The 27,122-nt window shown below is 38.8% G+C and overlaps 1 protein-coding gene across 1 annotated transcript in view; it reads right to left on the bottom strand.

Moving 5' to 3' along the window:
- kpna3 (karyopherin alpha 3 (importin alpha 4)) overlaps positions 1 to 27,122 on the bottom strand; it is a 97,902-nt gene that overhangs the window by 61,564 nt on the left and 9,216 nt on the right. Inside the window, exons 3-5 of the mRNA XM_048540400.2 lie at positions 7,636 to 7,725; positions 5,752 to 5,781; positions 917 to 969 (exon numbers count right to left, since the gene is read on the bottom strand). Of these exons, the coding sequence (XP_048396357.1) occupies positions 917 to 969; positions 5,752 to 5,781; positions 7,636 to 7,725 (173 nt within the window). The remainder of the gene's footprint in view (positions 1 to 916; positions 970 to 5,751; positions 5,782 to 7,635; positions 7,726 to 27,122) is intronic.

Below are 27,122 nucleotides of genomic sequence, written 5' to 3' on the forward strand. Positions count from 1 at the left end.
GCCATCCACCAGTCATTGTGCAATTACAAACTATCATAAATAATTTGGCATATAGATTTTTCTATTCTAGATTTTTATTTCTTTGTCAAATGTTAGCAGGAGAATATAACGAGAAATTAGGACCACAAATTTGAGTCCATGGACTTTCTAAAGAAGAAAGATTGATCATTAAGAAGAATGAAGCCAAATTTAACTCTCAAAACAAATATCACACCATTGTCACCTAAAGCATCTCACCCAGGTTATTCTCTCCGGTTTACCAAACTGTTTGCAACCTCAGCCTCCAATTTCACCTCGCCGAGCTTGAGTCAATATCCTGCCAACCCAAAGCATTGGCACATTTACCATCTTATCATCCATCTTTGCCCAGTCAAAAGACTCATCCCTACCTTTGTTAAAACCAGATTCCACTGTTAGCTGGTCTCCATTCCTCCACTTGCCACGACTTGACATCCAAGGTTCTGTTGCTCACATCCAATCCTGCTCGCATGTCATTCATGTGCTCACTAGTAGACTCTGGCTGCTAGTCCTTTGACATCTCCAATTCAATATTATCATACCTGTGTTTAAATCTCTTTATGGCTTCCTCTCTCTCTAAGTTTTTCAAACTCTAATATACTTCAAGCACTCTGCATTACTTTAAATCTGATCCTGTCTCTATCACCCATTACCTTCACTACAGCCAAGACACACATTTTCAGCTGCCCAGGTCTTATGCTCCAGAACACACACCCTCTCTATTTGACCTAAATCTCCCTTTCTTCAAGAATTTTTTCAAGTAAGAGATCTTTGTGATCACGCAAAGTAACTAAGAACCAGTGTAAAACAGTATTGAACCAACACAAGCACCATTTCAATGTCATCATTTAGTCCTAGTATATTCAGTATTAATAACAAAGCCATCCAATCGCCTCACCTTGCAGCCTGAACGGCACTGAGTTGAATGACTGGATTTTCATTAGTTGCATTCTGCAATTATAAAGCATTGAGAAAAATAAAGCAAACTTATTTATCTTGCCCAGTATTCGAAAATCAACATCTTATAAATTGATTGTTTCTGCACTTTTAAGAGCCGGACTTAATATACTTTGAACTCAAAGGAGTCAGAAAGTCACGAGTTTAAGCCCCACTCTGGTGATGTTAAATCACAGCCCTATCTACCTCTTGCAAGACATAGAAAATCCCATTGTCCTGTTTATGAGCATTGAACTCAGTAACCTGATCAATAGTTATGCCTCAACCAATACCACTAAAAATAGATTATCTGATCATAAACACACTTACTTGTGGAACCTTGTGGTGCGCCGATAAGGCTGCTACATTACAGTGACTATACTTTAAAAGCATTTCATTGACTCTAAAGTGCTTTGGGGCTTTAAATCATGATGACACTGCTTAAATCAATATCTTTCTTTTTAAAAATATGGTTGTGTTTGCTGACATCATCGCATGTGCACCATTCACCATTCTAAATCATATATATATCTACACACACACACACACACACACACACACACACGTATTTAAATGGCTCAGGAGTCATGGCCTAAGAACCAGGACAGGAACGGACTTGCACATATACAGCATTTTACAACAACCAGACATCTCACTACTGAAGTGTAATCACTGCTGCAATGTAAGATACAAACCTGTAACATGAGAAATAAGACAGTAATTTATGCACAATTTCTCAAAAAACAACACTGGGATAATGACCAGATAATCTATTAAGTGACGTTGATTGAGGGACAAATATTCATCAGGAGATTTGGATAATGCCTTCTTCAAAAGTAGTAGCTTTTACATCTACTTGAGGGGACAGTTGGGGCCTCCACCTAACATGCCATGCACAAGATGGCACCCAAGACATTGCAGCACTCCCTCAGAACAGCACCTAAGTGTCAGTGTCGAGAACAAAATTGGATAGTGTGGAGTAAAGTATGTAATGGACAACACATTTCTTCATACTGTAATTTTCTTTCGGGGGGGGGGGTCGCACCCAACGTGACAACACGTGGGAAATGCCACTAAGAAATACCAGCGAATGGTGAACTAAAGGAAGTTCAAAGAGTAATTGCACGATGAGAATTACTACAAATGCAGAAATGCCACAAGAAATTCAAACAGGAATAAGATAACGAAACTTGAAGATATGTTCATGGCATAAACATTTTAATCTACAGATAAGTTTAATTTTGAAAATGTTCTAGCGTGTTTGAATGTTAAGTGCATATCATCCATGGTGAGCAAAAGGTGTGTTTTGAATTACAGTATAACATTAATGGTAAATAGCATATAAATTTTTTTTACACATTTTATATAACTACTCAAAAAGAATTTTGAAGTGCATAACATGCTCATGTGTTACGTTGTGCTGAACTGATGTCACCACTGTCTTCATGAGGTGTCAAAGAGAAACAATGACTAAAGCAGGAACACTTCCTGGTACTAAGTCAGTACTGTGGAGATTTAATGCAATGCAATTCAATTCAATTCTATACAAATAGTATTTTGATGACCTGCTCAGGAAAGTAATTGAAAGCAATAAACTGTGGAGGAAAAACAGACGCTACAACTTTCCTTTAAACTCTTCTGAACAAACTACAAAGTAAAAGCCATATCTTGCCGTTGGACAATATTTTCACAAGTTGTTGTCTTATCTCCTAATCCAGGCTGACAAACCCAAACTGCAGATGGCAATTAAATGCAAATACAAAGTAAGAAAAATGGAAGTCTGGTTTTGTGGTAGTATAACACTTGTGTGTCTATCTCACTGGTTGAAATTGGGGAAAATAAATTAACCTAGACTAAGAAGACATATTATGATGCCATGCTCCCAAATTGAAAGTATGGCCAAAGTACATAGAAGTTTGAAGGTCAGGAAAGAGCAAGGCATATTGAGGCAAAAGCGGTCAGGCACTGAAATCACTGACGAGCACACACTGAGAAACAGGTATGCAAAAGACAAAGGCAAATAGGAAGGTAAACAATTAAGGGAGGTCTTTAGGAGAGTAAATTTTTCTAACTACCTAAAAACAGACACAGGTTGAGTTTAGTATCAAGTTTTGAAGTGCTCTTATAGGAGCATTTAAATTTTTCCCAGTGCTTGTGATAGACATTTGGATGTTTGGATTGTTAAGATGAGATAAGAAGGATTCAATATTGTGGTTTTGAAGAGAGTTGGTGCACATCCAAGGACTTTCCTTAAACAATAAAGCACTTGAATATTTGGGGGAAACCTGAGCCAGTTAGAATCTAAATCTAAATCCCAAAGGGGGTGCTTGTTGAAAAAATTTCCAAGTTCAACATATACTTATTACAATTATGGACACTTGCTGCAAAAATTTAAACACATAAATAGGCAAAATAGTAAAACATTTCTCAGTTTTAATCAATTGATCTGTCAAGGTACGAGATTGGGATTTTAGACACGTTTACAATTAATTCATGTGCTGCATCTCAGAAATTGTATTGGACTCCCAAAATAAGGCTTCTAAACTAGACAATAGACTGAATTTGTAGTTGAACGTGACTGGTTCGCAAATATTTAGGGTGCAATGCCAAAAAGTACCAGCAATTTATTCATTAACACGCCCCTTCCTTTAAGAGGAGGTTCCTAATTGTAGTTTCAGTCCAATCTCTGATGAAGTCCGACCAAAACCATTCTATTAACTGAAACTGCTGTCAGTTTCATCACTTATTACCTCAATGGATGGTGCTGCACCATCCAGTGAGTGATGAAGTCACATGCATCCCTCAGCTAAAGAGATCAGGGATTCACTGATGGAAAAGCAAAAACAGAAAATGCTGGGAAAACTCAGCAGGTCTGGCAGCAGTGGAGAGAAGGCAGAGCTCACCTTTCAGGTCTCGTAGGGTCACTGGACCCAAAACATTAACTCTGATATCTCCCCATACTTGTTGCCAGACCTGCTGAGTTTTTCCAGCAATTCCTGATTTCCAGCATTCGCAGTTCCTTCAGGTTTTTGTTCAGGATTCACTGATGCTCCAGGCTTGGAGCATCCCTACACCCCAACCCGCTGATCAAAAGTCAATTTCCTTCACAGATACAAGATCCAGAAGTTGCCTTTGCATTTACCTATACAATCCAATTTGGATTCAAGTGGATGTTCTGAACTTTTAAATGCTATAACAGGATTCTAGAACATAGAACATAGAACATTACAGCACAGTACAGGCCCTTGATGTTGTGCCGACCCGTCATACCGATCTCAAGCCCATCTAACCTACACTATTCCATGTACATCCATATGCTTATCCAATGACGACTAAAATGTACCTAAAGTTGGCAAATCTACTACCGTTGCAGGCAAAGCGTTTCATTCCCTTACTACTGAGTAAAGAAACTACCTCTGACATCTGTCCTATACCTTTCACCCCTCAATTTAAAGCTACGCCCCCTCGTGCTCGCCATCACCATCCTAGGAAAAAGGCTCTCCCTATCCACCCTATCTAACCCTCTGATTATTTTATATGTTTCAATTAAGTCACCTCTCAACCTCCTTCTCTCTAATGAAAACAGCCTCAAGTCCCTCAGCTTTTCCTCGTAAGACCTTCCCTCCATACCAGGCAACATCCTAGTAAATCTCCTCTGCACCCTTTCCAAAGCTTCCACATCCTTCTTATAATGCGGTGACCAGAGCTGTACACAATACTCCAAGTGTGGCCGCACCAGGGTTTTGTACAGCTTCACCATAACCTCTTGGTTCCGGAACTTGATCCCTCTATTAATAAAAGCTAAACTTTGCAAAAAATTCGCAATTGGCTTTTTCTAAAGTATGAACAAATTGCCTCAATAGCATATATCAGATGTGTGCCATTCTGGAATTTTAAAAATCACTACAAAGGGTGCTTCTTTTTATGCAATAATGTTACTGCACTATTGTACTTTACTCCACAGTTCACTGTGCACAAAACATGCATGTAGGGATGAACACTTGGCTTTTGAAGTCATTGTGGACAATATTAAAAATGGCATCTCAAAGGTAGGTGAGAATCAACTTAAAGGAGTCAAAACTAGCCAGAAAATGGCAGGAAGAAGTCAGTAGCCCCAGATTTCAGTGACTGCTGTTGAAACTAATCCAATTATTTTTAAACTGTTGTAAACTATGCAAAGTTATTGCTTCTATAGATCGTGACAATATGAAGGAGAGCATTCTGATGTAACAAACGATGGCTCTTCACACAGCATGGGCAATGAAGCACTCCAAAGTTAATTACTTCAAAACAAATTTGAAAGGAAACACCTGCAAGAACAGTAATCTAGTGCAAGGAAACTGCAGTGGCAGTCGACTTCTGCACCATTTTGCCACACTAAAGGAATGTTCCAGAAGATGTCTAAATAAAATTGTGACTGAAAACTACCAATGCATCCCAGGAGGGTGTAAATTACAAAATTAAGATAACAATATTAGATTGTTACAAGTAGTATTGCCCTGAGTCAGTTATTGGGCTTCCAATTGCTCAGGTTTTCTTCCTACCATTTAAATAAAAGTTATCTGAGCTGTTCAAAGAGATTCTCATCTTCTGACCAAACCATACTTATGAGGCTGAGTCTTAATTGTTTTTCTACACTACAGAACATACAACGTGCAGTAGCTTATTTCTTATTTTACATTCACAGTGCAATATAACAATAAACATATTTATTGTTACAGAACCATTTAAAGGATCAAACAGCAGGAAAACAGCAAATTTCAAAGGTTCAAAAACTGCAGTTAATAGTTTTCTTACCTGAAGAATAGCATCTAGCGTTATATTTTGCTGGAAAAGAAACAAGTGAAATTATGTAGCAATTTTTATGGTACCATTATTCTAGAGCAAAGGCCTAGCAATGACAACTTCTTACAGTTTGAGAGTTCAATCCACCCGTTTGATTCCAGAGTCCTGAAAGTTTTCCTGAACTCCTATTTTTTGCAATTCGGAGCACGTAAAATACCTTCAGCTTCAAGACCCAAGTCTTCAAAAGCAAATGAATGGTATTACTAAATGCTTATTCAACTTATTTATTCTGATCCATTAGTATTTGCTAAAGAAATGGATTGATGAGCATTTGTTGTGGGTAATTCATACCTTAAGGCAATTTTTTATTTTAACAATACTGTTACGACATTTGTGACCCAGATTTTCTACTAGTTAGACAGTCATTATTGGAACGTATTTAGGAGCTGCTCATCCTGCGGAATCCCCATCATAGCAGAATCTGAAGGAACGGTCTGCAAAGCTGACTTTTCCACTGGGCAATTTCACTATGCTTGGAACCATCTCAAAGCCTTCATTTAAATTTGATGATTCAAACACTTTGGATGGGTCCAATAAAATGGTTACTCAAGAAGAGTTAAACTAAAAAGATGTCCCACACCCTGGCACAACATTCTCTTCACCTACCAGACCCAGCCAGATCCAACTTCTCCCACCTTCTCTCTCCACACTGCTAAACTGGACCAGATCCCACCACCACCATCCAATTGTCGTGAAAGGGAAGAAAAGTTTACCTTCCTTCTATAGCTCTATCTCCCGTCAAAAAAGTTGAGCTCTTATGTGGGAGAAAAGGACCAGAGGAACAATCAGACAGCATGCCATTCCTTGAAAAATCTAGTCCAATATTCCTAACAACATTATTATTTGGATTATCTAAGCCTACATTAAGTTATTCAATTTACTGAACAGCTTTACACAAACGCAAGTTGCCCAGTGATACCTATTTCTTTTAAAATAGCAAACAAAATCACTAGCTCTCAATATTTTTTATTTATCAATTTATGAAGCCTACTAAAATCTTGCCATTTTTGCAGAGCTGAGATTTATTGATTGGTAGCTTAGTCCAAATTTGCTTAGCTCTTAATTAATACCTGGTCATCTTCAACCTTTGATGTTTTGGAACAATACACAATATTTTCAGAATAAAACCATGAAAACAGCCCAACTTTCAGCATTGCACTTGTACTGTTATATGCCACGTAGACTGAATTCCGCACAAAAATTAATGCTTATACGTACTTTGGTAAGTGAGACTGCCAAATGATTACAAATGTACTGTGATTTGTTTAACTAGGGGTTTATTAATAAATTAACATTAAATTAGCTATAAAGAAAATTACGTACACCACATCAAGCACAATAAAAGTAGTTTTAAGGAAAATATGAAATGTTCCAAATTCTTGAACTAAAGCTACCTTTAATCCTTTTTTAAACACTGAATGCTCTATATTTCACTGAAGTTTCAACACACAAACATTTCACACAACTACCAAGTAATTCTTCTACCCTCGCCATAATTCCAAAATGTTATACTTTGGTCCCCATGTCCATTTGATGTCATTACATTAGGCCGCATGTAACACTAAGTCATAAATGGCGACCACCAAATTCTCCTGCTTTCAAACTGGACCCATGTTACTGAACAGATTTTGAATCAACACAATGACCTCTTTTCTGAAAAGGTTACTATAAACAATTAATCGCAACAACTGGGTGCTAAGCCAGCCATAGTCTCTCACTGATTTACTTTAACGCGATATGTAACAACTATTTGCAAACACGCACTTGGTATATACAAAATCTAGTGGTAAAAAATGTACATTTATACCTATTTTCCATATTATCAATTTCACTTACAGCTTTGAAATCTCCATCCACATCAGAATCTTCTAAACTTTCCTCCTGTGGCACATTTCTTTTCTTGAGTAGATGTTCATCTCTCTTGTTCTATAAGTGATAAATAATTAGTTAAGAGGGAATCTAAATAAAGTATTTGTTATAAATGATTGCAGATGCTCACATTTACATGTGCTGTCACAAGCTTTCAAAATGCCACACATCATATAAAAGCCACTTTTCAAGCTTAAATATAAAATCACAACTATGCCAAAGTGAAATTAATATGAAATCCAATACAATAATTATGGCAATTTCCTCCTGGTTATCACAAGTACTAGGTATAATTAGATGGAACGCAATAGTTGAAACAGAACATGATCTTTGGTACCAAAAAAACGTAATTTTGATCAGAAGCCGATGCAAACAAATAACCACCGGGCATTTTCAATACTGGATAACATTTTTTAAAACACTTTGGAACTCTCTTCCTTGGAAATGAGGAAGTTAGCAAGAGATTTGACACAGGCAATCAAAATCTGAGGGGTTTAGATGCAAATAAATAAACTGTCCACATTGGTGAAAAGCTCTAGAACGAGATTAAGACAACAAAGATTTAAGTTGATTGGCATCAGAAGCAATGGCAACATTAGGTACATCTTTATCATGCAGTGAATAGTTAAAGATTTGGAACTGAATTATTTTCTGAAAAAGAATACACTGGGCTATATGGAGTAGAAAGGAATGGTACTAAGTGAGGTACTCGTTCAAAGGTTCAGCACAGATACAAAAGGTCCAAAAGTACTGCTTCCGTGCTCTGTGAAATTTCACAATCAAGCCTTTCTCTGCAGGCGTGGAAATAGTCCATCCAATGTGTTCACATCAGTTAAGTGACTTCAGTTTACTAAGTGGCACCAAGAAATAGACTTCTTCTTGCAAATCAAGAAGGATGACCATTCCCAGCGAATACAGGCCAGTTTAAACATTTGTAGTGGATAAGGATTTTAAAACAATAAGCAAGGAAAAAAAACAGGCAAACGTGGCCATATGGCAAATAGCGAGGATAGCATGAATAGTGTAAAACAACAGGCCAGCAGAATAGGCTGAGAAGCGTGTTGGTTCATTTTGACTGAAGGTTTTAGGAGGGACAACAAATATTTAGTAGTATTGTTTTATAAGGCGTGCAGGGCCAAAGAGATATGGGTACACGTGACTCGATCTTTCAAGATGGAAGGACGTAAAAAGAGAGAGGGTAGTTATCATAGTTAATGAAACCTTGGGCCTCAGAAAGAAAGGTAAGAGTGCAGAAGTGGGGAAAGTATACTGGACCTTAGGTTCTGGTTTGGTCACATTTAGGAGTATTGCCCTTAGCTCTGTTCATTATGTTTTGAGGAGGATACTGGTCTTGGACAGAATGGTTCCAGGGGTGAAACATTTTAGCTTCCATGTGGACTGTAGAATCCAAGATGGCTCTCATTTGAGCACTGGAAGTTGACGGGAGATCCAACATAGGTATACATGATAAATCAAAGATTCCAAATCCTTGCTTCAGGGATTGTGAACTGCTTTTAAAAGGTGCTGAGCAGCAGATATGGGCAGGGGTTTCTGGGGTAAAGAAATATTTTATTATGAATGGATACAACTTAAAACACACTGCCTTCAAGGGTAGTAAAAACAGATGATCAGCTATTTCTAAATGAATTAGCTTTGCAATTTGGGGGAGAAAATTTCAAAGCTCCAAAGATGGAGCTTAGGATACTCTTGGGAGATCTGGCAGTGACTCTTTCCACACTGTCATGAAGCCATGCGCACTCTTTTATTCTCACTGCATTCATTTCTAGCAGCAGCTGCTTCGAGGTGGTGGTGGTAGGCCTTCCTCTTGAAACATATATTACAGCAGTTTTGTATGACTTCAGAGAACAGCTAAAAACCAAAGACAGCATGTGACTGAAATGAAACAAGCCAGATCCAATAAGAACATCAGCTTTCTTCATGGTCTGATTCTAATATTTCATTTCCAAATGTGCTTTAAATACATAATTTAATTTCTCAACCTGCCATGGAAGGATTTGAATTTGTGTCCTCTTGAACTACCAGTCCAGCAACAATCATTGCACTACCATACCAATACAGGCTCTCTGAAAATTCTTAAAATTATTTCTATATTTACCTAGACAGATATTGCCACTTTGCACTCTGGCACAATGCTTAAATAAAAGCATTTTACAAACAGTAATATCATACACCCTCGGCACTTAACAGTCTGTTCTCAATGTTCCAGTACTGTCGTTTTAAACACACAGTCATCTATGTAAGAATCAGCTGTCACAATGTACGTTAATCACCTGCACTTTACTTTTAAAGGCTGATTTAAAAACCCCTGAATGATTTATTTGGTTTTATTTCCATCAGCAAGAATGGCAGCATCTCATGCATGGATCCTCAAGCAAAATCCGCTCAGGTCTTAAACAAGAAATAAATCTAATTTGCGTTCTGTATCAACATGCCACTTGCTTTCCAAAATGCTTTTAGCTGAACTATGCAGACACTTTGTCTATTAATACTGGTTATTAACCCACTGGAAATAAAATGTTGGCCAGGCAACAAGTGGATTATGTAACTTGATTAAATGCCCATTGGTTTCATAATTTAAAAAACCATACAAATCTTATAGGACACGTCTCTTCTGATATTGACACCACATGCTCACTGTAGAGCAGATATTTAATCTTGCAAAGATTGACAACAAGCACAGTTTAAATATTCCAAACTCTAGACAGGAGCAGGAATAGGCCATCTGGCTATTCAAGCCTAAGATTCATTTCAAATCCAGATTTGTTTAACTGAATTTAAAATGCACCCACTGACAAGATGGGATCTTGGAAAACCAACACCCATATTCCAGTTGTAACCACCTCACTGCTTTTACTATTTCTCACCTGTTTGTCCAGGCAGCAGAATCCCACTATTTTGGGCACCCAATCCTAGTAAAGATAAACTGAACAACCTCTCATTAAAGAATATCTGCTCTGACAAGAGTTAAGCTTAGCCAGATTTCATCAGTGGCATCAAAGTTAGTCTCAGAATTCTTAGGGCAGTTGGAAAGTATAGAGGGAAACAAATAAATTCTTATCCATAGTTGTTGACTTAAATGGTAGCATACCGGTCTGGAGAACAAAAAACGAAAGCAGGCTGACACACAGATTCTAGGCTAGTACTGATAGACTGCTGCACTGTCAGGGGCAGGTGCCTTCTCTCAAACCAATCATTAAATTGAGGTCACACTTGCCCGCTCAAGTGGTGCTGGCTCGAAGGGCCGAATGGCCTATCCCAGCACCTATTGTCTATACAAGAACTGTGACACTCTTTTTGAAGAATAGCAGGGGAGTTATCAATTGCATCCTGGCCAATATTTATCACCCCAATCAACTTCACTAAATGTAGATGATCAGGTTATTACAACATTACTTTGTGTGGAAGCTTGCTGTGCGCGAATTGGGTGGTGTGTTGCTTCCATCACAACAGTGACTCCACTTTGAATTTATTGGTTATTGAATTTATTGAAAGAGCTCTTTCTAACACAAGTCAGAGTCATACAACATGGAAACAGACCCTTCGATCTAACCAGTCCATGCCAAACATTATCCCAAACTAAACTAGCCCCACCAGCCTGCTCCTGGCCTGTATCCCTCCAAAATATCTCTTATTCATGTACTTATCCACTTGTACGTTGAGAAAGCACCACTATTTTTATTTTACTTTTCTCATTTTTGGTCTGGAACCAAGTCATGCATTGAGAGGGAAGAGACACAAAAGAATCCAGGGGGACAATTTTATCCACAGAGGGTGGCAAGTGTCTGGAATGGGCTGCTAGAAGTAGTGGTGGAAGCAAACGCAATTTTGTCATTTAAGAAACATTTCGACAGGTACATGAATGGAAGAAGTATGGAGGAATATGGACTAAACACAGGCAAATGGGACTCGTTTAAATTGTGAAAACTGGGTGGGAAAGGCAAGTTTGACTGAAGGGCCTGTTCCCATAACTCTGATGTCGATTTGAACTTTGAGCAGCAACCGGTTTTAAAAACGAGGAGAGAAAATATGACAGATATTTACTATGGAGAACTGGCCTGTACAGATAACGCGTTAATTACTGCTTCTAAGCACATTGCAGGTGTTTCTGCACTGCGATGTTGCTATGCTTGGGGACTGGCAGCTGGGTGGGTGTTAAATTGGTCAAATCGAAGAAGGACTGGTACTGGCTAGCCAATTGCAGAGAATGCTGAAAGAGAAAACAGAGCGTGAACAGGCTCTGATTGCTTTCTGCCCAAAACCCAGTCTGGTTCTGGAAGCTTCCTTGGCTGTTTTTTGGGTTTGGCTCTCTCTAATCATCAACTTGTTGAAAGTTCTGAGAAAACAATCTCAATCAGTAGGATTGAAGTTAAAGTCTCCAGAGGTCGGCAGAAGCTATTCAAAGATAATTAGTCCCGCATTCCGATAACCCAGCCCAACATCCAAGGATTTCACAAAGGCTTGGTATTCATTGTTGAAACATTTATCCAGACAGAAAGTTATTTCCTTTAAACTTGTCCCTTAACTCTGTCTGTTGGTGACAGAGTGATCATTCAAGATCAAAGAAGATCGGGTTTAGATCGTAGATATTAGATAACTTTGTAGTTCTGCTGAAGTTATGTTCATAATAACAAATGTCCAAAATCTATTACTCGTAAAATCTGCTTAGGAACAACAGAGCACTTTTGAGGATTGCTGTTTTCATTTTAGTTTTGCAAATCCAGTGGTAATGAGACAATATGGTTTGGTTTGCTAACCCGGTCTTAACAACAAGAGTCATGCAGCACAGAAACAGACACTTCGGTCCAACCAGTCCATGCCAAACATAATCCCAAATTAAACTAGCCCTTCTGCCTGCTCCTAGCCCATATCCCTCCAAACTTTTCTTATCCAAATGCCTTATAAATGTTGTAATTGTACCTACATGCATCCCTTCCTCAGCAAGTTCATTTCACACATAAACAACCCTCCTGGAATTCTCTCATTATTATTTCTTAATCATATTTTTAAGAAGTCCGAGAATGAGGTTGTCTGAAGACAGATTCAGGTTTGACTGTGAAACACATCCATTCCAATATTTACGATCCAATACCCAGTCTTGACCACAAAGATTAGCTGATCTGACAGAATTGCGCTTCACCACCTTACTCATAATTAAGCAGCTGGAGCCGTTATGCCCTTGACACAAAAGCACATCTTGATCATGCTGTGAAGCTACCTCATGAAAGAAGCAATCAGACACTGAACATTGGTAGGTCTACAATGGTAAACAGATTTTAGATTAACATTACTCAAGGAAGTGAGGTGTGTGCAGCAGGGACACTATTGCAAGTGTAATATGGTGTATTAAATTTTGCAAACACGATGTGCTGCCACTCTAAGCAGGTGTAACAAAGTTATTGTGAGTAAGGCACCTTCAGATGAAATATGCCCCATTTGGACAAACAGTGAGCCAAAAACTAGGGCTGTTAACTCTTTTCTGTCAAATGATCATTTAATCAAACAGCATATATGTTACAACTTTTAATAATTCCACCCACTCATACTCAAGCCATCATTAATGGCTGTTTAGAAACAGACTGTGACATCACTTTACTGGCTTAAAGGCAAAGAAATCTAAACCCACAATTTTTAAACTGTGCCGTAGGAAACAAGCACCATGCTACAATTTTGCTCACCTGCAATCTATTGTCTACAGACAACCTCATTCTCAGACTTCTTAAAAATATGCTTAAGAAATAATAATGAGAGAATTCCAGGAGGGTTGTTTGTGTGTGAAATGACCTGCACTACATGACTTCCATTCTGGGTTCTCTTCCCATTATTATTTTACGCAGGTCACAGTAATAATTTTAACCTACATTATTCCATGTATTATCACACCATATCGTTTCAATTAACAGAACCTGAGTGCCCCATTAGCTCTTATTCCAACAAGACACCAGGCAAAGCACAGTCCATTCAGCTGTGATATTCAATATAGGCAGAGAATATAATTTGGCACACCTATCACCACACAACTGCTGCTAGAAAGTGGTGTAGGTAGTGTAGTAGTTATATTACACATTGGTAATCCACAGGATCAGAGTAAAAATTTAAATACTGAGACATTAAATTAATTCAAATTCTCAAACAGAGAACTGGTGCCAGTCAAACTCACCTTGAAAATTTCATTTTGATATCAGGTTCACAAATATATTTCAGGGAAGAAAACTCGTCATCCTTACCAAGTCTGACCCACGTAAAATGTGGTTGTTTAAGGGTTATATATTTGTAAATAGGAATATTTAAAGTGAATGTTAACTGCCTCCAAGTACAATTAAATGTTTCCCATTTGGCAAAATGACTGGTTGACCAACAGATATGAAAACAGCACTTTCACCATGGACGGCTTGCCCTCCAAAACCTCCATCTTCCTTCAGAGTAGCATGCATGCTCCCACTGCTTCCTGTTCAGAGGCTCAATGAGACTCTACCTGTCGCAGTCTTCTTTTGCCGGGTTGAACTTGTTCAACAGCTTCTATGTTGACTCCACTGACTTCCTCAAAATAACAGGCGTTTGCCATGGGAACCTGTCTATTCATGGGCTTTGTCACAGTTCTGCCCAGGTCCTCTCCCTGACCTCTTTTTCCAGTAAATCCAGCATCTAACTATTTTTCTGTAATATTACGTAATAAGAAGGAACTGGAGATTTTTTAAAATACCTTTAGGAGGACGACCAAATTCTTGTCAGCAAGTAATCACAATGGTGGTGTTATTATTCAGAGAATTGGTGAAAGGGTTGTCTGCTTTACTTTTGAAAAATGAGTCATAATTGGGTGTCACAACTTCATATTCCTGAACAGAGCTGCAGCAGTTCTTAAACCAACTTGTATTTATAAGGCACCTTACCATAATACAACAATCGACGGGGCTTCACGGGAGCCTTACAGAACAAAATCTGGCATAGAGCCATGAAAGTGGATATGAGGTCAGATGACAAAACAGTCAGCCAAAAAGATGGGTTTTAAGGAGTATCCTAAAGGAGGGAAGGGAATTAATACAGCAGCTTAAAGAGGAAAATTCATAGTCTAGATCTTGTAGCCAAAACTGTAAACACCAATGATGAGCAAGAGCTTGAGAGTCAAGAACTAGAGATATGTTGATACCCCAGAGTGTTGAGATAGGGAAGCCTTTGAAAGAAAGATAACTTTGAATCAAACTGGTTGGACATATTATCAGACATTACCAAGAGACATGGGTCTTGGACTCAGGCATTCTGGCCAGGAGACACCGACACTATTGCACTACAAGGGACTCAAAATAGCCTGATCCCTGGTGGAATCCACAACATAGTTTAAGAAACTATCCCAAATACACTTTTAACTTTAAATTTTCAGAAAGTAATTGCTTAAACAGGAGTTTATATAAGCCAGCAAGCAAGGAGTAACATGTCAACAGGACTCGGTGTGAGAAAAGACAGAGTTTTAGATAGTGTCATAGAGTTGTATAGCACAGAAACAGACCCTTCAGTCCAACTTGTCCATGCTGACCAGATATCCTAAATTAATCGAATTCCATTTGCAGGATTTGGCCTATGTCCCTTTAAACCCTTCCTATTCATATACCCATCCTGATCACATTCAAATGTTGTTCCTGTACCAACCTCCACCATTTCCTCTGGCAACTCACTCCAGACATGCACCACTGTCGGTTTGAAAAATTTGCCCCTTAGGTCCCTTTTAAATATCATTTTTCTCACCTGTGTCCTCTAGTTTTGAACTCCCCCACCCCAGGAAAAAGACCTTGGCTATTCAAGCTATCTATGCCCTTCATGACTTCGTAAAAACTCTCGAAGATCACCCTGCAGCCTCTGACGATCCAAAGGAAATAGACTCAGCCTATTCAGCCTCTCCCTGTAGCTCAAATCCTCCAACCCTGGCAACATTCTTGTAAATCTCTTCTGAACCCTTTCAAGTTTGACAACATCCTTTCTATGACAGTGATTCCAGAACTGCATGCAGTATGCCAAAAGTGGCCTAATCAATGTCCTGCCAGAATAAGGGAGGCTGGCTAGGACTACAATGGAAAAAAAAGTCAAGTCCAAGGATAACCAAAGCATGAATGAAGGTTTCTGCAGTCAAGGTTCATCAGCACAGGTGGAATCAAGCAGCACTGCAGGGGTAAAAACAGGTACTCTTCACGGATCGGCAGTGATAGCTCATTTCAGGGTTGAATATGACATCAAGGTTGTGAATAAAATTAAAACACCGGTGATGCTGGAAATCTGAAATAAAATGCTGTCAGGTTTAATTCAACATTGAACAATCACCATACAGGATTTAGTCAGTGGCTGGGGAATTGAGCCTGCACACAACAGCAATTTTCAGACTGCTCATCTAAAAAGACTGAAGCTATTGTATTCCAATATTCCAAGTGGAGTATTTAACTGCTGCTCACTTTGTAGTGGTTGTCAGAAACAAAGGGTTTGAGCTTACTGTAAAGATCATACCTTTTTATGTTCGGACTGAAATGGGAGAAGAACTGTTTTAAAAGTATAGGATTGTTGAAGCATTGCTGCGCTTTTTAAAGTCAAATAATCTGACATTTATTATAAGTAGTGCTTTTACATCTGCTTGTTTAAGCAGTAATGGAAGCCTATTTTTTACATGAACTGGGGCCAAGAGGTGCCGATGAATGGAGCTCTAGCTTGTAACAAACAGCTGATTGGTCTGTGGACTAGTGACCAGTGACAGATGATAAAGGCCTTTTGCGTGCCAAAAACTATGCAATTTTCTCTGAGGAACAGCTTAGAGGTGTGAAGGATTTGGCAGAAACCATTGGATCAAAGGAAAAGTAGCTGTTTTTGCTCTACATCTCTAACCTGATGACAGCCAGTTTGCTTCCCCTATTAACAGTTGCTACAAACTACAACTTTTAATTGATCAGTCAAAGACCTTCATAAGTGGGAACCAATCACCCCATGCCTCCTTCAAACAGATCATCATATCTAGATGACGAAGATTGAAAAACAGTGAACTGATAATCACAAGAATCTTCTCAGCAAATCCTATGGAGAGGAACCACTGAAATGCCTTCCCAGTCTTTCCCTCTGCCTTTATATTTTTCATGTCTGTAAAATCTACGTGTAGGGGAGCTTAAGGGAGTTATAGTCTTAACTAGTAAAAAGTTATATCCTGATTGTTTACTTGTAACTAAAGTCTATTGACTTACAATATATAGTAATTCTCGTTATATGCAGAAATCTGGTCCATGGTGTTAACCTGGGTCTGAAAAAAAAGATAAATTGTGAAATTCCATGTACTAAAATCTTTAGACTTTATGACGACTCCAGAAGAGCACAGCTTGATTTCCAGCACACTGCCTCCAAAACATAATAATACAAAAACAGTGGAACAGTCAGTCAATGTGACCAAGGGGCAGCATGCAAATGAGAAATAGGAGAAGATTAAAGATGGATCCCTGAAATCCTTTTCCAGAAGTAAAGTTGCAGACAGGGAACAGAAACCATTGCCGCGTATTCTGAGAACAATGATTTAGCCAAAGATGGAACCAGGCATGCAGACCCAGCCAGATACACAGAATTGGAGAGATAGTCAAGGAAGGTGTGTTCAAATGTGCCAAAGTTCTCATATCAATGGAGAAAGATGAGAAAGAACAGTTTTCCTTCATCACAGTTACTTGGGCCAGGTGTTGACCATCTCAAGTGTCCAAGAATCTAACCATCTCCCCTTGGCATTCAGTATCATTACCATCCTTGAACTACCCAGGTTCAACAGACTGACTGTTACCATTCACCAGAAACTCAAATGAAATAGCTATTTAAATACTGCACTTAACAGTGGGTCAGAGACTGGGAAATGTGGTTGTTGGTGACTCAGCCTGTCTGTCATCTACAAAACATAAATAAGGTGTGCAACAGAATGCTTCTCACGTTATCTGAATGATTACAGCTACGACAACATTCAAGCTCAACGCCATTCAAAACAAAGCATACAGTATGACTGGCACCCTTTGGCAACGTGTACCATCAAACTGACTCTCTTCAAAAAAGATCACAAAGGTTCCTTCAACAGCATTTTCCAAGCCCATGACTTCTGTCAAAATCATGGAAAAGTATTATCATTCCTTCATAACTGCAAAGTCAAATAACTCTAATTCCTTTCCAATAAAAAGTGAGATATCAGTACCACACTACACTTGTTCAAGGTGGCAGCTCACCGTTACGTTATCAAGAGACAATTAATGTTGGGGTTTGCCAGCAGCACTCATAAGACTAATAAAACGTAGGTTGCAAAAGTAGGGCATTCAGCCTAATCAAGTCTGCTCTACCATTCAATGAGATATGCTGATCTGATAATCCTAAACTACACTCACCTACCTTATTCTCATAGCCTTTGATTAAAATTGGTGTTTCTCAGTTTCAAATATGTCCAATGGTTCAGTCTCAACAGAGCTCTGGTAAAGAAATCCACAGACTCACTGCGCTCAAACAGAAGAAATTCCTCTCATCTGTTTTAAATGGGCAATTAATCTAAAATTATGTCCTCTAATCCTAGACTCTTCCATAACAGCAGTAACAACTCACGTACTTTGTTCCCCGAATAATCTTGTTTATTTCAATAAAGTCTCCTCTCATCCTTCTAAACACCAGTCAGTACAAGCACAAGCACAACCTACTCAACCGCTCATCACGAGAAAATCCCTCCACAAAGTAGGGTCAGTTTAGAAAACCATCTCTGATCTGCCTCCTTTAGGAAAAGAAAAAAAACTGTTCACAGCATTCCACATGCATTCTGACCTTGTATTGTTTTTGCAAGACCTCCCAATCCTTATATTCCCTCCCCTTTTAAATCAAGGCCAACATTCCATTTGCCTGATTATTGGCTGAACCTGGATGCTTCCTTTTTGAAATTTATGCACGAGGACTCTGTGCCGCAGTCTCTTCTCTATTTAAATAATATTTAACTCTTCTATTCGTCCTGCCAATGTGAATAACCCACATACACCCATACTATATTCTATCTGCCAAGTTTTTGTCCACTTATTTAATGTGTCTATATTCCTGTGGGGACTATGCCATCTGCAAACTTGGCAATAGTATATTCACTTTTCTTATTCAAGTCAATAACTTAGATTCCAAGAAATATAGTGGCCCCAGCACTGATGCCTGTGGCACTCCACTAGTTACAGAATGCCATTTGGAGTGTGCTCCCTTTATCCAGTTCTTACTAGTTAGCTTACCCTCAACACCATGGGCTCTTACCTTATTCAGTAGCCTTATGAGTAGTACTTCAAACATTTTGAAACCCAAATGCACTATATCTTCTTGATATATCCTGCTTGGCGTCTCTTCAAAGAGCTCAAAATATTTGCCACATTCTATGAACAAATTTAAGTAACAAACAATGCAATTTGTGAATTTAGTGAGGGCTATTTCCATACCGAAACAGTGGCAGAAACTCAATTAGAGAATCAATCTTAGAGTTAGGTAAATTGTACAGACTTGAGAAATGACAATACTTTGAAAGTGACAAGGCAAAGCATGCACAGATGGTGAATTTATTGAAGGGATGGTAACAGCAGATTTGAAGTGGAGAGATATAGTACTTGGGAAGAAAAAGAACCATTTCTAACGTCAACAGCGTGGTCAGCAGCTTAAGAGTAATATGATTGAGGGAGCAGGAGATGGGTCTCATGGAAAACACAATTTTATACAGAGAAGAAACATTAAATGAGTTTGGGCTTAGGTGAAAAGGTGAGAACTGAGAACAAGTTTGACCTGGCCTTCTGATCAATCACAAATTGATTTCAAACTTTACTGTGGACTTATAATGACTGCACAGAAAACCAGATTCCAAAAAAATTGGAAAATTCAGAACACAAGCATTGCAACAATTAGACAGGCAATTTTGAAGGTAAAGCCTAATAATATTTGAGATGAAGAAAAAAAAATCTAAACAAATGAGGAAAAGCTAATATGCTGAGAAACAAGCTGCTTCAAACTATAAAAGACAAGTCGCCAAAGTCTGAACCACAAAGCTGCTTTTTCATTGGAGAGAAATGACTGGTGGTGGTTTGACGTGGGGATTACCACACCTCAGGCAAAGAGGGAGGTTGAGGAGGGAAACTCTTCATGATAACCTCACCCAGGGCAGGAAATGAGCCCATGCTACGGACATTACTCTGTCTTGCAAACCAGCTGCGCTTTTTTAAATTGCAGCTAGTTTGCATAAAACTAATAACGGTCTTTATTATTCATCTGGACTTTTATCAGGTTGAATTAGCAAGACTTGGAAACGAGTGACCGCCCTTGGAAGCTTGCAATTCCCAAGGCTTCAATGTTGTCCTTCGTACATTCAAAATCACTTACCCAATTTCAGGTTTCTGGTATTCTGAGTTTATTTGCCCTATAATTCAGGTCACTGAGGCAGAAAGGAAGAGTGTATTTGAATATTCTATTCCTGAATTTACCTGCTTCATTAAGTTTACGGCAAGGAGGAAATGTGTGAACACTACTTTGCTAGATTTTACAGGAGAGAAGGAAAAGAGCCTTAGGATTTTAGTGGCTGTGGTTCTCTGAGAGAGGCTGGTAATCAGTTGGATTTTCAATGACAATCTGATGCGGATAGGAAGAGTATTGGAAAGAAACTCCTATTTGGTTGATCTAGTTCATAAAACTGGTTAGTTTGAAGGCAGGACTAAAGTGCTATTTTAATGCGAACTCACATCACACTGTTAAACTTACAATGCACCATTAATTCAAATGCCACCAATGAACAACAGTGAAATTAAATTCAATAAATTTTGGAATTTGTGACAGGCCCAGAAAATAACCAGGAAAGCGCCAGATTGTCATTGAAAATCCAACTGATTACCAGCTTCTTTCAAAGAACCAGAGTCACTAAAATTCTAAGGCTCTTTTCCTCCTCTCCTGTATAATCTAGCAAAGTAGTGCTCACACACTTCCTCCTTGCTGTAAACTTAATGAGGCAGGTAAATTCAGGAATACAAGAAACCTCCCACATTTTTCTCACCTATACAATATACATACACGAGCATTTTGTTCTTAGGGAAATATCTGTCATTAAGACCTGCGCTGACTTGGTGTGGTGGTAGTAGTCATTTTTCAATTGCTATCTCTACTTGGTCTCACAATCATATCATTGTAGTCACAAACTACTGCTGATCTGGAAGTTACAAATGAATGATAAATAATAACTTGGTACTCGGAGATTAAGCGAGCCAGGAAGGTTTTGCTCTCAAGAGCTGGTTTAATAATGCCATATCTTATAATGTACAACCCAATTTTGGATAAACTCCAATCACCTGCCATGTACTCACAGTGAAATGGGGACGGAGGTAACTCCCTGTTGTTCAGATACTGCAAGTGCCACTGTGTGACAATTTTACTGTCTTTCAAAACACTAACAGGCACACAAACAAAATGCTAGAAAAACTCGCAGCTCTGGCAGCATTTGTAGAGACAGAAACAGAATTAACATTTTGGGTTTAATAAGACTCTTCTTTAGGATTATAGCATTAGCCTCAAAGCTGATGACAACTCAGTTGTTATTCGCACCAGTCATGTTTCATTTAATTGAATGTTTTAACTTCCCAAGTTGGACAAATATTGCAGATGGTGTTAGGAAAGTGATTTTTTTTGTAAAAAAAAAATTACTTTGTTATTGATTTTTGGATGGAATTTTAAGATTTTTGTCCAGTAGCTCTACTTATTTAATGAAAATATTTACCAAGGTTGAATTTGCAAGATTTTACTAATGACGGGGTTCTGAAGAATCGTACTGGACATGAAGCACTGTTTCTTGTCCACAGTTGATGCCAGACCTGCTGAGTTTCTCCAGCAATTCTGCTTTTGTCTCAGTTTGCCAACATCCACAGTGTTTTTTGTCTTGAGGTATAACTGCGTTCAATACTTAATTTTCTGCGGTTCTGGTAAACTCCGCAGCAATCTATCAAGTTGTACAGGCACATTACACAATGTTAAAATTAATGGTATGGCTAAGTAACAAAGTAAGACTTACAACTTTTGGTTCATGAAATTGCAAGTTCATGTAAAAGTTACTCTAAATTTCACTTTTGTCAGTGAGTTGCAAAGATAAGCTTGAAGAATACATAAACATAAATTCCATAAGGAGGACTGAACTTTAGTGTTATATAGGATTTAACCTGATCATATGATCATTAAACAAGACAACAGACAAGTCTTTCTTATACCACAGACACCAGCAAACAGTGAACAAGTAATCTTGTGTTAACTACATCATGTTTCTGCAGGGTGGACATGATTGTGGATTGACACTGAATCTGTGATAATCAGCATTTACATGGACAAGTACAGCAGGGAAACAACATGATGACAGCCATTCCTCCAGAAAGATAGCAGAGGGGGGAAAAAAGCCTGTATTACACATCCATACATACGCAGGAACTCTCAGCCTCATGGCCTTCAAAACCGCTAGTGGACATTAGAAAAAGTGTCTGACTCCTCTCTCACTAACAGTAACAGAAAAGGATTTTTCCAAATTGCCCCTAAATCATGTTGGACTGGAGGAACCAGGACGAAACCAGAATGCCAGGTGTAAGCGTACAAGAGTGCAGAACTGAAAATCTCAGGACCTCAAATGATAATCCTCTCAGAAAAGCCACAAATGATAAATCTAAGTAAGGCAGTACCAAGCACAGGGAAAGGTTTGGATGCAAAAGGAAGATGCTGCAACATTTAGGTTCCGTTTGTGGTCAGTTATTCTCCCTTTTGACTAGTACGAGATATAAAAGCTGAGCATTGCGAATGATTTCAAAACACTGCATGTGCTGCAAATCAATTTCTTTTCAGCTTTCATTACTAGAGGGATTGAGTTCAAGAGCTGTGAAGTTATGCTCCAGCTATACGAAACCCTGGTTCAGCCACATCTGGAGTACTGTGTCCAGTTCTGGTCGCTTCATTACAGGAAAGACGGAAAAGGTGCAGAGAAGATTTACCAGGATGTTGCCTGGAATAGAGGCAAGGTCTTACGAGGAAAGGCCGAGAGATCTAGGATTTTTCTCTTTAGAAAGACGAAGGATGAGAGGTGATTTCATAGAGAAGTACAAAACGATCAAAGGTATAGATAATGTGGACAGCCAGAGACTTTTTCCTCGGATGGGGGTAGCTATTACGAGGGGGCATAGTTTTAAAGTGAGTAGAGTTAGATATCAAGGTCAGGGGTAGGTTCTTTAATCAGAGCGTGGAATGGATTGCTGGAGAGGGTAGTGGAGTCAGTTTAATTCGGGGCATTTACATGGCTATTAGACAGGCATACGGATGTTAGTATAAGGTAGGGGTGGAGGTAAGACAGACCTAAGGTTTAGGGTAAAAGTTCGGCACAACATCATGGGCCAAAGGGCCTATACTATGCTGTACTGTTCTATGTTCTACGTTCTATACACCTTGTTAATACCATACTGATCCTATCTGGTTCACTTCAGCCACTTTCAACAGCACAAAGTTTGGTTTATTGTCCAGAACAGCCATGATCCAAACAAGTTTTGGGTTGACGGAATGGAGGTTTCCTTTCTCATAGCCAACATTTTATCTGCCAGCCAAAACCACCAAAAAGAAATTATCTAAACTTTTATCGAACTGGTGTTTCTGGGTTTTCCTACGCACAACCTGGCTGCTGCATTTGCCTATGAAACAAGTGGCTGAGCACACTTCACAAATAGTTTGTTGACAGTGAAGTGAATCTTTCCAGAACATAAAAGGCATTATACTCATGAAAATTATGTTTTTTTTCCTGTCAGCTAGCCGTAACGGTTACACACTAGTTTGCGCCATCTGTCAAGTTCCCAGCATGTTATTCACTTGGTAGTAAATCATGGCCATAAACAGGGATAGTGCAGCACTGGAGGGAGCGAGCGCAATCAGTTACACAGCTACATAGCAAAATTCAGCTCAAGTCTGCTAACACAAGTGGACAATAGGATTACACACCCTGTAAGCCTTAGATCCTTAGCTGTTTTGCAAATGTGTTGTTAAGTGTAGATCAGTATACATTTTGCCAATGTTTTCATGTCATTTATTTTAGTTCTTGGATTTTGAACCGAGAGCATGTGGATTTTGGTCTGCACGTACAAGAGGGTTTAATGATTAACAATATTTTTTTTAAACACCAGTAGTATGAGGGGAGTACCAGTGAGATAATGGGAATTTGTTTACATTGGGAAGAGTTTTACAATTCCACAGAGTAAACATTGAAGAGAATTAGTTTACTTTCTGTTTAGAGGGCTCAGGAAATTATTTTCATTTGCTTTAGGGAAAAACCCATGGCTTGGAAAATTTGTGTTTGTCAGTTTACACAAGTCCTGGTTAAAGTTGCTTGTAAGGAACAGCTTCTCCGGTAGAAAACAGTTAGTTCTGAAAAGTTACAAAATAAGTTACCTCAGCATAAGGATGCTAGTTAAAAGTTTGAGGCCAAAAGTGTTTGGATAGAACCTTAAGGAATTAGTTGAAGCTTAGAAAGTTGCAGCTCAGCTTTGTGACTAATCAAGTTCAAGGATACTAAGCTTTCAAGACTGGGGGTTAGAGGAACAGTTAAGTTAAACTATAAATGCGACAGAATTGAATTCTCTCCACTGCTTGAGTTTTATATAGTGATGGTATTGAGGTCAATGGAATTGCATTTCCACAGTGCATTTCAAAACCTTTCAAATTGCTTTAAATGTATATGGCTTGGTTTATTCTAGTTCATATTTTCTTTTGTGTACTAAACTGCTGTTTTATTGCTAAAGCTAAGTCTGAGCATTGCATGTCTGTGTTCCTGTAACTGATTACCTCATTGAATTAACAAAACAAATTATCATCTGTGAATGCACAATTCTGCGATTCCAATATCATTAGCTGGGATCAAGACAGGAGAAAAAGTTTTAAAGTCTCCTATTAATTTTTACTTCTAATTCTCCACATTACCATAGGACACTGGCACCAGTAGTGGAGAAGGATGGAGCTTTTCTGATGGGATGGGCTCTACCTGAATCATGCTGGGACCAGAGTCTTGATGGATCACATAACTAAGGATGCAGATAGGGCTTTAAACTAAATAGTAAGGGGCAGGTTCTGCTGCACGGACATTTAGGAATCAAAGTTAAAAGAGAAGGGAGAAGTGCAGGTTGTTAATGAATCTGACTGATACCAGAAAATAAAAGGAAGGGGCAAGACACGTGAACTTTATATCTTATTAAGGAATCATACAAGAGTAGGGAAATTTGATAATAGAACAAACTGAAAGGCTTTGTATCTGAATGCATCTAGTATTCAGGGTAAAGTTAATGAGTTAAGAGCACAAATGGGTTTGTTTAAGTGGCAATTACAAACAAGACAGTTGCAGACAAACTAGATTTGGGAATTCGATATCCAAGGGCAAACAATGTTTTGGAAGGAGAAGGAAGGAGGAAAAGGAGCTGACATAGCTTTGCTAGTAAAGGATGAAAGCAGTGCTGTTGTGAAAAATGAAATCAGCAATGGAGATCAAGACATAGAATCAGTCTGGGCAGAATTAAGAAATAGCAAGGAAAAGTCGTCCCTGGTGGGAGAAAAATACAGGTCCCTAAGCAATAGACCCACACTGGCGCATGGTATAAATCAGTAAATACTGGGGGCTTGTAAAAGAATTGCAGTTGTCATTGGGGATTTTAAAATGCATAAAGACCAGATTAATCAAATTGGGAAGGGTAGCCTCAAAAGAGTTAATTGAATAATAGGTACAGTAGAGTTTGTTTCTTGGAATAATGCGTTAGGGAACCAACCATGGAGTAGGCCACTCTAGATTTGACATTGCGTATTGAAGTGGGATTAATTAGTGATCTCAGTCTAAAGAATCTTCTATTGAAGAGAATGATCATAGCACACTATAATTTCAAACTCATTTAGAGGAACTGGAATCCCACTCCAGCATTCTAGAATTAAACAAATGTAGTTACATAAAGATGGGGACAAATCTGGCCCTAGTGGACCAAGCAGGAAGACTAGAAGATAGGGCAATTGATGAGCAATGGCAAATGTTTAAGGAGATACTCAACTGCTCCAAACTAAAATACATTCAAGAAAGGAAGAGAAGATTGTTAAGAGGGGAAAACCATCCATGGCTAAGTAAGAAAATCAAAGATAATATAGACACTGGGTCTTGTGAAGAGAGATCAAGCAGTTTAGACCTATGGTCTCGAGTTCATAAGAAGGACAGGCAATCTAATTGAGATCTATAGGATACTAAATGGGATTGACGAAGTAGAGTTGGAGAGGATGCTTCCTCATTTGGGGCAATCTAAATCGAGAGTCATTGTTTTAGGTTAAGGAGTAACAGAATTAAAACATAAATGAGGAGAAATTGTGAGCAGGAAACAAAGGTTATGGAGTGTGGACAAGAAAGTAGAGTTAAGGCTGAGATGAGACCAGCCATGATGATATCATATGGCGGAGCAGACTCAAGGGGCTGAAGTACTCCTGCTCCTAGTTCTTATGTTACTAGATTTGGTAATTGGAGAAATTTGCTTCCAAGATATTGGACTTTCGTTGGCTGAAAACATTTGGAATACCGTTTTTCAACAATCAACTTCTTCACTGATAACTGCTGGGAGCTGGATGAACACAGCAGGCGAAGCAGCATCCCCAGAGCACAAAGGCTTCGGATGAAGGGCCTAGGCCCGAAACATCAGCTTTTGTGCTCCGGGGATGCTGCTTGGCCTGCTGTGTTCATCCAGCTCCACAGTTTGTTATCTCGGATTCTCCAGCATCTGCAGTTCCCATTATCACTGATAACTGCTGTTCACACTACGTGACAAAGTTAATGTTTAATTCACTGAAATCCATCAAATTGCATACTCCCCAACATTAAGTTGTGTGGCATGCTGAGCAAAAATTAACATGGAGCACAAGATTTTTTTTAAGAAACATTGTCAATTAAGCAATAAAATTACACGAGCAACCAGTTACTCCAACCCTGTCAAACTGCTATAGCTAGCTAGGTGGAGGATTCACAAAGTTAATTTGGGATTACTTTTGTTATTCCACATCCAAACATCCCAGTTCTGATAAAGAATCATTGGCCTTGTAATGTTAACTGTTTTCTCCCACAAATACTACAGGACCCCTTTTAGTTTTTCAACCAATTTCTGTTTTTGAATCTAAAAGCAGAGAACCAATTTGATCATTACAAATGAATGTTTTATACATAGTTTCAATCAGAGTAGGGAAAAGAATTACGTCACTTGGCAGTCCTTAAGCAGCATTGCAGCAGTCCCACTTTATACAGTTAGGCTCTGGACTGTCAGTATAGTTTCCACGCTCTAGTTTCAGGAAACTCACAGAATTTTAGTGCTGCAGATGCCGACAGCAAGAGAAAGATAGACCAGCAACTACAGATAATTCCAGTCAGGCAGTGC

Source organism: Stegostoma tigrinum, chromosome 12, assembly GCF_030684315.1.
Source record: "Stegostoma tigrinum isolate sSteTig4 chromosome 12, sSteTig4.hap1, whole genome shotgun sequence".
Taxonomy (NCBI): domain Eukaryota; kingdom Metazoa; phylum Chordata; class Chondrichthyes; order Orectolobiformes; family Stegostomatidae; genus Stegostoma; species Stegostoma tigrinum.